At 38.0% G+C, this 16,092-nt stretch overlaps 1 protein-coding gene across 1 annotated transcript in view; it reads left to right on the top strand.

Annotated features, from left to right (window-relative positions):
• The window catches only part of cbln1 (cerebellin 1 precursor), a 38,282-nt gene extending 32,851 nt beyond the window's left edge, over positions 1–5,431 (top strand). The window contains exon 3 of the mRNA XM_084733948.1: positions 3,432–5,431. Coding sequence (XP_084590074.1) covers positions 3,432–3,629 — 198 coding nt within the window. The 3' untranslated portion in view covers positions 3,630–5,431. The remainder of the gene's footprint in view (positions 1–3,431) is intronic.
• The last annotated feature ends 10,661 nt before the right edge of the window (positions 5,432–16,092 follow it).

Raw genomic sequence — 16,092 nt, 5'->3', positions numbered from 1 at the left:
TCACAGGTTTTTATGAAGTGTGATCCCGCATAAACAGACATTTCTCCAAAATTCATTTCAGCTTGTTTTAGTGCTGCATCGCTGCCAAGGGTAGCATAAAACAATTTCTTAGTGAAGCATACGGGGGAAACAAACCCAGGCAGCACTTGTATTTCTGCTGTTGCTCAAAAGAGAAGTGATGAAAGCCGCTGTCTGGTGTGTACGTCTTCTGGCCTGGGAAGGAAGGGGACGCGTCTCTGACAGCTACTTCTCTTTGTAAGAAGAAGATGTTATTCCCCATTGAAACATTTGTTGAGTCAGACACTGTGTGGGCCTGTTGTGTCTTTGTGTGTGTGAATGCCTCTCTAAGTCATTGTAAAAACTTCCCCATGTGGTGATTGAAAAAGAAAAAAGAAGTACACACGATATATGTACTGATAATGTGCTGACGGCACAGCACAGAGCTGCCCCATGCAAATATAATATTCTGTTGTATTATCATAACCACATGTATTTCTGCATATATTTCTCTGTGAAATCACATAAGAAGTTTTGAAATCTTGCATCTCAACTAGAACGTCTAAAAAACCTGACTCCCTGAATCCACATGAAAGCATCATCATGATATTGAGTACTTTGGGTGTGTCATACCTACATTTCCCTGCTTGTGCAGGAGAGTGTGTCAGTTTTTTCTCACTTTTTCTTTTCTTATTTGATAATTCTTTTCACAAGAGATTAGCATAGCAATGGGCAGATATAACAAAAAGATGCTACACTTTTCCACCTTTTCCCCCTTTTTTCCATGCACATCATAGGACCCATAAGACAAGCTGCATGTAAACACATAGAGCAACTATGTGCATCATAGCATGGTAATTGAGTTTTCTACAGAACCAGAACAGAGAAAAATACATCCAGTTTACATAATATTGAATAGGGTATGTGGGAGAAGAAAAACAAACAAACAAAAAAAGAAAGCAAAGGAAAAAAAAAATAGAAAAATTGTTATGTCAATTCTTGGTACCCCACAGATGGCTGTCTCAGCTTTAGGTTGTAAATCAATATCAAACACTCAGACAGGGTGCCAAACACTGTAGACCCCTGCTAGTTTAAAGCAGTACCAGAACATGTGAGTCAAATCTGGCTTTGCAGTGTATCATTGGTCACAGAAATGGATACTGTATAGGACTTTCAACTGTATTAGGTTTAGAAATACACATGCACCTGTGCCATTCAGGCTATGTAGAGCAGTCATTCTCAAAGACTGGGTTGGGAACCACAGGTGGGTCACAGGAGATTTTATCTGGGTCACCAAAAAAAAAGACTATGGAAGAAATTCTGCAAATTTAAGATTTATATCTGCAGTACACCTTTTAGAAAGCATTTAAATTGTGCATATTATTTTACTGACAGGAGGAAAAATGAAAAAGAAAGAAAAAATGAAAGCCTGTTAATTCTGTCTAAATGGATTTATTTTATGTCATTAAGTAGGTTAAAATGTCCTATGTTTTTTTCCTGATAAGAGTAAATTTAAGCAATAAGATTAGTTGTTTTCAAGAACATTCAAGATAAAAGAAGGTGGGGTGGAAGTGGCAGTAAAAAGGGTCAGGAACTTTTATTTCTGCTCAAATGAACTCTGGCCAGAATTTATTGATAAGGCCTGTTGTGATGTGGTTTGTGATGGTTTGTCACTTTTAAAAAGTGGGTCTCCAAGGAAAAAGTTTGGGGAACACTAATCTAGAGTACTGCCCCAGGTCTACTTCAGTGTTTCGAATCCTTTGACTCCCCAGTCTGCCTCCATTTTATCTAGTGTTATATTTCTAAGGCATGAAATGACACCAAACAGATAGGAAATGACACCCTGTTGGATGTGGTTATATTTCATAATGGTATCCAACACTGTTCTTGGTAGATTTGGAAATGTGGGGCTCAGTTTTGGAATGCATTGCCTCGGGGGTTGACCTACAGGTCTGATTCCTGAATCAAACCAATGTGGAGATGGTACATTGTTTCATTTTTCCAACTGGTCCTGTTTGTATTCACAAAGACAAAACTCAAATGATTCAGAAATAGTAAACACAGGACATGTGGTTGAAATGTCATTTGATTATTGGTCATACAGCTGGTGGTTAACAAGACCACAAACAAATTTCTACCAAGATATTGTTCATCATGGAGCTCATCATGTACTGTTCATGTTGGTGTTGATGTGCACATAAAATCAGACTTTAGAGCAGTGGTTCCCAAACTTTTTATGGCAAGCTGAGAAAAGTTCACACATACTCATAGTACAGTTACCGTCAGTCATATTATTATAACAATAACTGGGGAAATAACTGAAATAACTTTCTTCTTTAGATAAACTTAAGTTTTAAAAATGCAAAAAATATGTAGATATTTCAAAAATTGTTGAGTACTCATTGAAGTAAAAGTGAATAATTGTTAATAATTTAATCATTTCAGTTAAGTTAGTTCAATTTTCAAGCACCCAAATAATGACAAATAACATTCACAGCTCACTGTAAACAATTTTGAAATGCAGAATGCTGTTTTTTTTTAAAAAAAAACAAAAAGTTAAAAGGTTTAAGTAAATCTAAACAAGGAAAGTAAATCTCAACAATATATTTTAGATTGGCAAAGCTTTATTTAGTTTATCTCAACACTTCAAAATGATTTTGGGTTTGATTCAGAACTAAAAAGTCTTGTGAAGGTAGCTGCCTTGAAGTTATGAGTTTTCTCAGCTTTTTGTTTAGTCTATTCAGTGAACTTTGTTTCACTCTATATTAATTAATTATTAATAATGCAGACAGTTCTCACTTTATTCAGTCCAGGTTTGTCCCCTGCCAGTTTGCCAGTTTTGGTAGCAAAGATGCAGCTTGTTCTCCAGTCACCAAAGCAGGGATAGGAGATTTTTTTAAAACGATGAAACGACACATGCAATGGTATGCTACTGTTACACTTGAATGGTGTTCACACCAGAAATGAACTGCTGCAGAGTGATCTGAGACCTTGAAGAGAGCAGTTGTTTGGTCTGCACCAGAGTTCCAGTCTGGTGTTCACACCAATTCAAACGAACTGCAACAAGGGGGTAAACTTCAGGATTCAGTGCAATTAGACTAAAAATATGCTTTAGGATTCTGTAAGGATTCCAGCAATATATACACTGCTGAACGTCTGAAGACCCAGCTTTTTCCAGTACATAACGGTGGAATCTAGTTTGACAGGGAGGAGGAGTGGTTGTTATATATTGAACCTTAGATTAAAAAAATCTCTCAGATGAAAGTTTGGTCTAAACTGGGACCAGACTATTAAAGTAGAACAGAAGAGGTATCTTAGCTGTAACTAATGCTGGGAGTGATGATAATGTACAGACATTGTTTCCAGTTGTTATCAATCTGCATTACTACCCCTTTTCATTCTGTAAACTGTCTGTCCTCTTCTGCCTCATGCAGGTGAGCCTGATGCACAATGGGTGGCCGGTGATTTCAGCGTTTGCCGGTGACCAGGACGTGACGCGCGAGGCGGCCAGCAATGGTGTTCTGATCCAGATGGAGAAGGGAGACCGGGCCTACCTCAAACTGGAACGAGGAAACCTAATGGGAGGATGGAAATACTCCACCTTCTCCGGCTTCCTGGTGTTCCCCATGTAGAGGAAGAGGAGGAGGAAGAGGAGGAGGAGGAGCATGGGGTGGAAACGAAGGAGGAGGAGCTGGTGGAGGATGAAAAGTATGGTGGTGGAGAAAAGGCAGATGGAGGAAGAAGAGGGGCATAGGAGTGAGAATATGATGCAAATAAGACGAAGATGGAAAAGAAGAAAAAGAAAGAAGAGGGGATGTGACAACAGACTCTGGGACGCTGCAGAGGGAGAAGGGAAGAGGAAGGATGAGAGATGTTAGACAGATGTAAGAGCATGACAGAGAACGATTATATGAGGGTAAAATACGAGAAGAATTATGAAGCCAGTGTATGGCCAGCTTCTTCACTTCCCTTCCTCCTTTCATCCATCCTTTCATCCATCCTTTCCTCCCTCTGTTTTCTCTGTGGCTTGACTGCAGCTTTGGACAGCCAAAACTTTTTTTATTCTCTGCTGAAAGACGCAATTGATCATTTATATGTTCCAGAGTGTTCTAAAGCCCGAGTGTAAACCCCCCTCCCTTCCTCCACATTCATTCATTCAATCATTAATTCATCAATCTCGATCAACATAAGCTTTGAAGAATGTTTCTTGAAGAACTGCTCCTCACATTTCCCATTCACTGTGGCCATATTTATTGGATTTTTTTCCATGCTTGACATAAATTGCACTGATTTTGGATCAGCTTCTACCCCAAAGCCAAACTATAATTTTTATAGGGGAAACATTAAACTCTGATCACAAAATCAGGTGCTCCAGACATGCTCCATTTACATTCCCTGTACAGCTGTGTTTTATAGTCATGCTAATTATTGGCTTTTAAAAAACTTCTTTGTGAAAGACACATCTGTTTCTCTCCTCCTCTCCCACCCATTTCTCCTTCTCTCTGCTCTCTCCCCCTGCATCCACACCACAGTCTTCTCCTATTCCTTGTCGTCAAATCAGATGACTGGATTTCGTATAACAAGCTAATGCTAAATACATGCTCTCCTGCTATGAGCATCAAACATTACTCCTCGTCTGTGACAGTCAACCCTAGCACCCGCCTGTGACAGTAACAAAGCTGGATGCTTAAAAATGGAAATCTTACACAATGGCTGACACAACAAATAAAGCAAATGACATCTGCAAATAAGAAACAAATAAACCAAATAATATATTTCAAAGTGTCTCCTTCAAATGAAAGTTTTAGACTAACTGTCTGCAACATCAAATACATTTTGAAAAAAGGTAATGCTGCCCGAAATGTTTTTTTAATCAACATAATAAATGCATCACACAATGTTAATACTGAACGTAACCTTACATTATCTGCACAAAGTGTTAATTAACTTTTTTATGGTTATGTTTAGGCTGTTGCAACACTTGTTTAAAGCTGAGGTAGGCAGTATATTCTTCCATAATCCATACTGAAAATTGAAGTGGTTTGAGAGAAAACTCATCGTCTGCTCCTCCTCTTGGCCTGTGACCAGAGACTTTGGTCAGTCACAGGTCAGTTAGATGGTCGATTGCTGAGTCTCATTCCCAGGTCATCAAATACAGATGCTTTGGGTTTTCAGCTCTCCATCTAAAGTATTGGTATTTGTCTAAGTAGGAATGAGACTCAACAATCAACTGTCTTTTCCCAGAAACACTTGCTGCACCCTTAAAGTTAGGAAGTGATCTTGGTTAAACCAGCACTTACAGCTTTTTTTGTTGAGCTGTGTACCTACAGTATCCCAAATGTTTCCAACAGATTTATTCAGGGTAATGCTATGCTTCATTTGGTTGCCTGTTGCGATATAGAATTCATCAGAGAGTGAGGGAGAACATGACATAAGAGAGCATGAATAAAATTTCAAAATATTACCTCTTCCATGGACATGATTTCGGCATAAATTATGTCCGATTTTCATTGGTAATGGGTGTTTGACAACAAAGACAATTCCCATGATCTTACACTGCTTCACGACCAGCAACCAAAATTAGCACCACAAGCCAAATGCTGGTAAAATACAAAGGTGGCTAGTAGATTTGGATCCCTCACCAGCCAAAAACTGATTGTAATCTATTGAGGGAGTGGTAAAAATTTCAGCAATCAGTAGCCATTTGGCTAGCGATCAAAAAAGTTAATTTTGCACCCTGTTCACGACGTATAAGTTTAACGTGAGAGAGACCCATACCACTGCAAATGACATATTGTTTGTTTAAAGTTGATGAGGTGGACTGTTAGGAAGTGATCTTAGTTAAACCAGCACTTACAGCTTTTTCATGCCACTTGGGAGCAGCTGAAACAAGTTGTGAGCATAGCATTGACATATTGTCGCTTTAACATAATTTGTCGTGATTCTGCATTAAAATGTCTAAAATGACTAGACGTATATTATATATTTTGTTGAGTTGTGTATCTACATTGTCCCATTGTCCCCATTGTTTCCAACAATGTTCAAAGAAAGAAATCCATAATCTATTCAAGGTAACAGCGTGTTTCATTTGGTTGCCTTTTGCAGTACTGGATACATCAGAGAGTGAGGAGGGAAGTCTTTGTCTTTTGTCATATTTTTGATTTGAGAAAGACCCATAGCGCCAGAAATTACATATTGTTTGTTTAAAGCTGGTGAGTTGGACTGTTCACAACCAACTTGCTTATTTACATATATAGCAGTTACAGAGAAATACAATTACCTAAGAGTTCCTGTCCACCTGTCAAATGTAAGTATAAATATAAGCAAGTCCTATTTTGGTCTCCACCAGGAAATATTTGACTCTTTAGCTGAGCAGGTAGTGTCCAGTGGGTTATTAGAGGTTTTTTTTTTTTTGCTGAAAACAGCTGCCCTCTGCGTCTTAAAATGATGCTGTGAGAGCGGCAAGCGCGAACGAAAGCAGTAACACTGCATGTCAGACAGATAAACAGTGACCTGAAACTCCCTATAAAGCTACGCAAATACCAGAGGAACTGTGCATTCAGCTTCCCTGTTGGTGTTTTTGTTAGCTAAATCTGACCAGACTACAAACCCTGCTGTGTGGTGCTTTGTAGGCACATGTGATGTTTTCTATGCATCATATAGGCAACAACTACATTTCTGTACAAAATGTAATTGGGAAAACAGATTAGTAGAATATAAATGTAGGGTGACAGGCGGTTTCTCACAACAGTAATTTATGATAGACTGAAAAAATACTGTAGATGTAAGAAAAACCTCATCCAGTCTCCAGTCATGTAGTCAATACTTAACCGTGACTCTCTTGTGACTGTATCCAATCAACTGAATATATCTGCAGTGATATATGTCACACAGTCATCCAGAAAGTATTGCTAAACCGTGCTCCTTTAGTGTTTTTATTATCTCTGGCAGCCACTCGAACATTCAAACCTCCATCCTATCCAACCATCCTTTGTCCACGCTTTCACCTGCCCTCCCTCAGCCCGTCTCTCTCCCTCCATCATCATCACTGCTGCTGTTTTTCAGATTTGTACCCGTCCGTCACCAGGATCCTCTTCTCTCTTTGACTATGCTGTTCAACTACCCACAAGTGCAGATTTCTCTCTCTCCTTTTTTTTGTATACCTCTGTTAGCACCTCACTCATCTCTCACCTCTCTTCCTTTCCTCAGCGGTCCATCTCCCTGTCCTTCCTCGTGTCTGTACTTTATCTGCTGCTGTACTTGTTTGCCTCCCAGCACAGATCCTTCCTTGCTTTTCTTCAATGTTGGACTTTGGACACTGAAACCAACTTACAACCACAAACTCTATAATATATATATATGTATATATATATACATATATATATACATATATGATTTACACAGTATATATACAAATGGATATATAAATATATCAAAATCTAAGCCACCATTTCTAATCTACTGGTATTATGATGATAATAATGATAATACTAATACTGAAAACTGAATCTGGTTGATGACTATAATATCTGTATTTCCGTACTTCAGTGTTATATAAAAGAAAAAATATTCTAAGAGAAACTTACTAGTGATTGTGTGTGGAAATCTGAGGCTGCCGTTCTGCTCTTCTGATTAAAAACATGCTTCTTGTTTTTGTTTTGGGTCAAACCAAGTTGTGGCTAAAAAGCTGAGACTAGTACTTATATGAAAAAAACCTACAGCTAAAAAGGACTTTTATTTTTTATTATTATTACTATTATTATTATAATTATAGTTCATATAATTATTATTATTATTATTATTATCAATCAATCAAATCAATTTATCTACTGTTTTCTTATTTATTTGCTCTGATGAAATCAATAAAATTTAAATGGTACTTTTATTTTTATTAAACCTACTTTAAGCCTGGCGTGGCAGTTTATTTTGTTGAAGCTGGCAGGACTTCTGAAAGCAAGCAGAAACATCCACAGCCCCAGGTGTGTTGATGTGTGTAATGGTGGGTGGTGTCTCCTCCTTTCTCCATGTCTCTGTGGATCTCTACTCAATCGCTTCAACTCTGTATCACTTTACCTTTTGATTCCTCTTTTTTCCTGCTCTTTGTCTCTCTAAAGTCAGTTGCTTAGGGTTCCATGTTTCTTTCCTTTGTCCTGCTCCCTCTGAACTTTCTCTTCATTCCTCCTTTTCCATTTGTTTATTTTTTATTTTCTTTGGATGCTCTCTCTGTGTCTCTCTCTCCACTCTGTTGGTTTTTAAGATTTTGTGGTTCGTTTCTCTCCAGACTCTAATGAGCTCCAGGGGGAAAATTAGAGCTGGAATAACAAGCAAACATCAACATCATCTCCCCTCTTCCTCCAGATCCCTCCTTCCTCCTGCTCTTCCTTCTTTTCACCCTTCATCTGACTTCATTTCCTCTCTTTATGTCTCTTTCCTCTGCTTGACTTTTCTTCCTCTTCTTTCCAATTTTCCCTCCGTTTGCCATCTCTCAACTTGCTGTCCTCTTCCTCTCTACTCAGACCCGTCTCAATGGTACTTCCTTTCTTCTACATTCTCTTTTTTTCTTAGCTTTCCTCTTCAGTTCGTCACACAGTTACAACTTCCATTTGCCAAATACTGTATTGGCACAAATATCAGACATTTTTACTCTTAATTACTTTGGAAAAACTCAAGTTGTCTTACTTTCCAAGGATAGCTTTCAGCACTTTGTCTCTGTCTCTCTCTGGCCCTGTTTACACCGAGCATTAACTTACATTTTAAGTGACCTGATCAGATCAGCAGCAGATGTGAACACACCCTCTGTTTCAACAGATTTTACCAGTAACCTCGATAACCTCCAGACTCTCTCTCTCTCTCTCTCTCTCTCTCTCTCTCTCTCTCTCTCTCTCTCTCTCTCTCTCTCAAAAAAGGCCTAATAAACTTTGTGGAACAGCTACACACAATTCTTAATAATTTTTGCCTTCTTAAAAATTTGTTAAATAAGTCAAATAAATGAGAAAATCAACATAAATGGGATGTGGTCTGGTGCATTGTTGGTAGGGTTGGGTATTGGGATTTTTCTGATACTGGTGACTAAACAGTGTCTGAACTGGCATTTTTTTTAAAAAGGAAGCACAAAATGACAGTTGCTGACATGAAAGAGCAGCATTCTGCATTGCTAAGCGCAAACTGAATTTAAACAAATTTGAAATTGAAGAATATATAAACAGTTAAAATATACTTAAATACATAAATAAAAATACATACTAAACAAATGAACTAGCACTATGGTTACAATACTAATAAAAGTAAAAAAAAAAAAAAAAATCAGCTTCAAAGTTAGTTGTATTTTCTAACCTGAGTAAATGCCGATGCACCATAGTTATAAAGTCATGTTATGACACATCTCATCTAGTATTTCATATTGATGCTCCTCATCTTGAGAGCCATCCTTCTGCTTACAAGTGTGTCCTTTGTACAGTATTTTTTAGGAGGATCTAGGATGGTGCAGTTATATCTTGCAGGTAACTAGGCACATTTGGTGATGTGTCTGAAATGTCTGCAGTGAAGGGCAACTATTTAAATAGACAGCTTTGATGAGTGGCACTGAAATAAGGCACCGTAATCTGCACTCTGATTTGGTCCAGTAGGTTTTGGTTGTATGGGAACATGGCACCGGATTTCAGTACCCAACCCAAATCGTTGGCACGTTGCTTTCTTGAGGCAGAAGAAAGCAACTGCACCAAGGGTGCAACATTCAGATAATGAAATGTGCTGCGAGGAAGGCAGACACAACACACACACAATCTGCCTGTAGGACACTACAGTTAATCTGTGGGTCATAAAAATTTCTGACGAATAGTGGATAGTGGTAGGCAGGTAAAATAGAGTGACGTGTCTCCCCATGTGCATTTATGGACGAGGAACAGCAGCTTAACATAACTGGTTGATTAAATCTCCTAACATGTACAGTATCAGCCAGGATCTAATGTTAATGTTCTGTGTTCTCTTACACATCCAAAACATTTCACACATAGTCAGAGTAGAACTGCATCAATTAATTGATTATTAATTGACCATCAAAAGAATTGTCTTCTTTTTTTGTTGTTTTGTGTAATTTTTAATTTTAAAAAACTGTCCAGATTCTAAGATTCCAGCTTCTTAAATGTGAATATTTTCTGGTTTCTTTACTCCTCTGACAGTAAACTGAATATCTTGTGAGTTGTGGACAAAACAAGACATTTGAGGACGTCATCTTGGACTTTGGGAAACTGACTAAGGCTTTATTACCATTTTATGGACCAAACATCTAATCAATAAATCAAGAAAATAACTGACAGATGAACCAGTAGTGAAAATAAATGTGAAATAAATGTCAAGATTGTGGCAAAATTAATTGATTAATTGAGAAAATGATCAACAGATTAATCGACAGTGAAATTATCATTAGCTGCAGCCCCAAGTCACAATTTTTGATGTCTGAGTGTTTTCTTTAAATATTACAGAGGCTGCTTTCAGTGATTTAAACATTTCCATGTGCATGCAAAGATGTTATGCTGCTGTGCCTCATACGTATATATGCACAGCTTCTCTCTTAATGGGGAGGGGCTTCACCCTATTTCATGAACCTGCAATGCATCTGCTGTTATTTAAATTGCTAATTTCTGTGACCTGACCACCAGATTAACAGTTTTAACTGCAGTCTCCGCATCACTTCAGGTGGGTCCCTGTTGCTTCTCCAACTTGCTGAATCCATTAGGTAAATAATAATGTGCCACATGCAGCCGCCGCTGGCTTTCAAAGGGAGTGGAAGATGATCGTCTGATTAGTTTAATTCATGTTATGCCCAAAACACACCTAGAGTAAAGAAACACATCAGGATATAAAATACTAACCGCGTACCCACCACAATACAATGACAAAAAATAACTAAATACAGACAGAGGGCAGAGTGTCTGCAGATACAGCCACAGCCATCATAAGTAATGAATGAAAGGGATTATGGCATCTATACAGTGTTTATTAAGAAAAATGTTGCTGAGTATAACAAAAGTAGAGTTAGGCACACCCTGAACACACTTTAGGCCATGCACTATAACTCACTCAAACAGGACCCACTGTGTTGGTGTGTTGTGGGTACCAGCCTGTCAGCTACTCTGATTTTTTACACAAAATTTGTGATGGAAGATAACATTTTATCAATGGTTAACATGTCACATGTCACAAATACAGTAAACAGTAACTAATGTAGGCTACTTTTTTGTTGCCCATAGAGAAAGACCTCAGACTTACTTTGACAAATCACACAATTTTATGAGTTGCAAACTTTGTACACTTTGTGAAACACTGTCAATGTCGTTTCTTTCTTTGTGTAAACAACATGGTGTCATCTGTCCTACCATTTTGTCTAAGTTCAGCTAAAACAAAGAGGGATAGAGCAGGTAAGTGAGATCCAATCACAAGAGACACATGTGGAGACACCACAACCAGGGTATTAAGAGCTGTCCACTGTGATAACCCAAGCCAAATGTTAATGCCTGGTGTAAACTGGTCCTCTTTGTGTTGTTGTCTCTCTCTGTGAGGCTGTCTTTCTGACTGTTCCCCCATTTTAGGTCAGCAAATCAGCAAATCCTCCTAACTAAACAGTAAAATAGTTTTGATTAGACAACTAAAACTACTTGGTTAAAGAAGAGAAAGAGCTCTAACCTCCCGAGAGTTAGATGAGAGGTTTGACACCACTCTCATATATGTATGATAAATATGAGGCTACAGCTAACAGGCACTTAGCTTAGCATTAAGACTAGAAACAGAAGGAAACAGCTAGCCTACGAGTTTGTGGTTACTAGCCTCTAAGTTTACTAATTATTAAATTGTTTCTTCTTTGTTTTACACTAGAATTGTTAGCTGTTTCAATGTGTCTCTAGTGTTTATTTTAAGTTAAACTAAAAGGCTGTGAGCTATAGCCTTATCTTTACCAGACAGGTATTATGTTTTTTTTTTCCTTTAAAAGTTATTTGAAAAGCTATATATTTAGAATTGATATATTTATTTCTTATACATTATTTGCATTTCTCCCACAAGGGTGTTTATCCACCCTAAAAAGGCAACCATAAGCTAATGAGCAACATGCTATTTTAAGAGATTATCTCAAATCTTGGCTATTGAACCTTGTAACGGAACAACCTCCTACTGATTACATTTGTCATACATTTCATTAAGTGACATCAGCTGTGAACATTTTTTCATTTCACAGCATAGTGGTAGTGACCCGCCATTTTATTTTTTACCAGTGTTTGAGCAGTATTCCCGCCTTTTTTAAACCAGGAAGTGAGACAGGAGTCCTTAGGGTATAGCTAACCTTTTTTTAATGCTGATTAAATCATGTTTTTGTAAAGGTCGGATGAGAATCTTGACCACTACTTTGAAGGGCCAACATTTTGATAAAAAATATTTTAAAACATAAAAACATAAGTATGATAACACACACACACACACACACACACACACATATATATATATATATATATATATGTATATATAGTATCCATGTTATCAGCTATGGCATTTCCACAGGCTTGCCACCCAAAGAGGTAGCTGGCACACACACATTTTTAGTTATAGCCTAGCTAAAATGTTATATTGAAAACTTAGGCTACCATATTTATTTATAATATTTATTAATTTCAAAATAAATTCTAAATTATTTTGGTCAAAGAAAAACATTATTTGACTTTGATAGAAGCAGGCTGTTGATCTGTGACTCCAGCAACCATCATGGAAGACAGCAGGGCAGTATGATCCACTGCCTGCAGCTAAATCAGGGGCCTGTAACCTAAACTATCAAAAGAGCCATCTTTGGCGAGAAAAGAAAAAGAAAATCTATCTGGAGCCACAGCTATTAAATTCTCTATTTTCCTCTGAGCCTTTTCTTTTTTTGGATCTGGCATCCATAGCTAGCCTTGGGGGACTCACAACTTGCCAGCGGCAAAACTGAGAGGAAAAGGCACCGAGCAATGTAGATGTAAACTACAATACACATTTCAGTTGACAAAATGTTTTGGTTTTTTTTTTTATGAGAAAGATTAATTTGGTGTATAAACTACACATTTTACAACTGGACATTAAAGATTAACATTAAACAGGACACTGTATTTTGCCAATGTTGTACCACTTTAACACTGATTTAGTGAAAAGTAGATGTTGCGCGCCCATGGTCTTTTTTCTGGCTGTGCTAGTGGTTATCAGTAGGTATTGTTAGTTTTAGATTTTGATGGCTTTTTACATATTTTTAAATTGCTTGAAGTTGTGAATTTTTGTCTGGGACAAAGCTGTTTTCTGGCACAGAGCAAGTTTAGAAATTTTAAAAGATAAAGCAAACCAAAACCTTTGAGAAATTGCATATACTTCATATATATATATATATATATAAATCCTTTAATAAATATATATCGTTGGCGTTGAGTGTTGGTATTAAAAATGTATAAAGTTTTCTTTTGTAGGACATGATTTGTCCGAATTCCCAAGAATGGGTGACATGATGTTTCTCCTTTTTGTGTAGCTACTTTCATTGATGACTGATTGTTATTCAGAACATTTTTGTTACTCATGTGTGGCTATTGTTAATGCCTATTTTATAGGCCTGTTTATATTACTTAAGCAGACATCAGACTACACAGTAATGGCAGATGAGGGGCATCAGGAATGAAAATGAGCGTTGGGTGTGACAGTAGCTGGTTCTATCCTGTCATAGGTGGAAGAAAACCCACAAAGCATCTGGGAGCCTCAAAGCGCCCGGACAAAAAGACCAATACGTCAAATATTTGCTCTGTGAGGAGTGCAGAGAAAAGCAAAACGGTAATCATGTTTTCTTTCATGTCAATGAACCTAGAAAAATTTGACTCTAACACTTGTGTCAGAAGCATTATACCAAATTACTGACACCTGTTCACTTTATACCTGCTTTCTACTGATGGGGGAAGAAAAAAGAGAGAGACCATCCTCACCTATAAATGACTAAATGGTTGATTCCACCAAAATTCTGATCCATCTTCAACACGGCTGCAAGCCCCACCAGCAGCATTTCAGGGGCATTTCAGCACTGGAGAGTTTTGCCCACCTGATTATGTTTACTTGCTCAGATTTTGTTGATTAGGTCATCTTTCTTTGCTCTTTGTGCTTCTACCATGTATAAGCAGGCAGTGTGCTTAAAAAGTTTCTTTTCTGTCTGTCTTTATGATCATGAGTCTGCATGAGGTCTTTTAATTTGAAAATTAACCGGATTCTCTTTGCCATTTCTGTGTCTGACTTCCTGCCTGTTCGATCTGCTCTGTGCTAACTGACGCAGCATCCGTCAAAAATAGACTCCGAGGGTATTTGAAGCAGAAAGCCGCTTCTGGGACGCGCCAAGCCGCTGCTGCTGGAATCACAAGCATTGTGTAGACTTGCTGCATTCAGCTATGACGTGGTGCAGCCGTAACACGATGGCTGGTAGACTTTAGCTATGTTCCATTCAGAAGAGCATGATTGCTGTAAGGTGGAGTAATTCTATTGATTTTTTTTTGTTTTTTATCAACCACCTGTATATGTCACACAGGCTATGAAACAGAGTGATCTTTGAGTGATCAGGGTACAACGTGTTGTCTATCAAGTCTCTCAGCCAAGTCCCAGCAAAAATGTATGACCTAGATCACTTTCATTCATTTTTATTGATATATGTCAATATTTCCAGGGTGCTAAATACACCATATCTATCTTCTTTGCAGTAGGTGGCATGTGTGTGACCAAAAGGCTTGGAGCTATTGTACTGAACCACTGTGGTTGCAGTGTTTTACAATGTTTGAAAAATCTTGAGAAACCTATTTTATTGACTGCTCTGTTTTATACAGACTGCTGACTCCTCACTCCTCTTGACCAGCCTGTAGAGGCTGTCAGTCATCAACAACTCCTTCGCTAAAAACAAGGCTTACCTAGCCTGTTTCAGGCCACATTTTGGCCTTTGTTGTGGCTCGAAAACTGACATGTTGAACTGTAGCATCCGCAGATTAATTCTATACCCGACATGTTATGATGTACTGATGTTAGGCACGATATAAGATGAATAAATCCCTGTTTTGTTTGCTTTGCTCTGATCTCTGCTCTGCGTCTGTGCAGCTGCCATATTAGAGTGTTTATGGTCCACAAGTAAACAAATGACAGATGCAGACTTCATCAAAAAATAAACTGTAATTCACTTAATTCTGAAGTAATTTTCATAAAATTTGATTTGTATTAAACATGAGAAATTGAACATGATAGCTGTTATTTCTTGGAATTAAATTCAGTTTCTGGCGGTGATCTAATCAGCTTTATTCCAAAACATTAACATGCTGACTAGACACAACTTCTGGGACAACAACAACTAGGACATGCAAAAAATGATTTAGAATTTCAGCTTTTGGGAGTTTCTACAGCAATTTTATTGTCATAAAGCCACATGATTGCTTGTAATATTCAAAATAAATGAAAAAAATTGTCCTAAAAAAATAACAATATTTAAAGTTTGGACTCACTTCTCAATTCCACCAGGCTGCATCACATCATCATTCTGGCTGCACCGCGGGAGCTGGAGCCGGTTGCAGCCTTTCAAGACAACACGTGACAATGGGCAGTGTGCCCCAGAGGCAGCTCTCCGCTCTGCTCTGCAGAGAAAACACAGCAAATCTATTTTTGACAGGTGCAAGTCAGACACAAGAATTGCATAAAGAATCAGGTCAATTTTCAGAATAAAAGAGCCTGTGCAAATATGGATCGTTAAAAACAGGCAAAAAAATTTAACTACATAGCATGGTAGAAGCACAAAACTCGAGGAAGAATGAATAAATCAACAAAATCAAAGGAAGTCAACAAAATCAACCGGGCAAAATGCTTCACTTCTGGTGCATGAAGGCTTGAGGAGGACGGGATCAAGGCGTTATCGCTTTGTGCATTGTTTTCTTATTAAGTTTATACAGTTAGGTGAACCTCGGACGCTCAGTCAGAGTCCTGCACAGGGTCCAGTTTGCAAATCTGCCCCCGCCTACAGAGCTGAGAACCAGAACTGACCCATTACCTGCAGCTATATCCAAGTTAAATCTACACAGA

Source organism: Lutjanus erythropterus, chromosome 13 (assembly GCF_056507025.1).
Source record: "Lutjanus erythropterus isolate fLutEry1 chromosome 13, fLutEry1.hap2, whole genome shotgun sequence".
NCBI lineage: Eukaryota > Metazoa > Chordata > Actinopteri > Lutjaniformes > Lutjanidae > Lutjanus > Lutjanus erythropterus.
The sequence above is the reverse complement of the archived record's forward strand: the minus strand, read 5'-3'. Positions and strand labels throughout refer to the sequence as shown.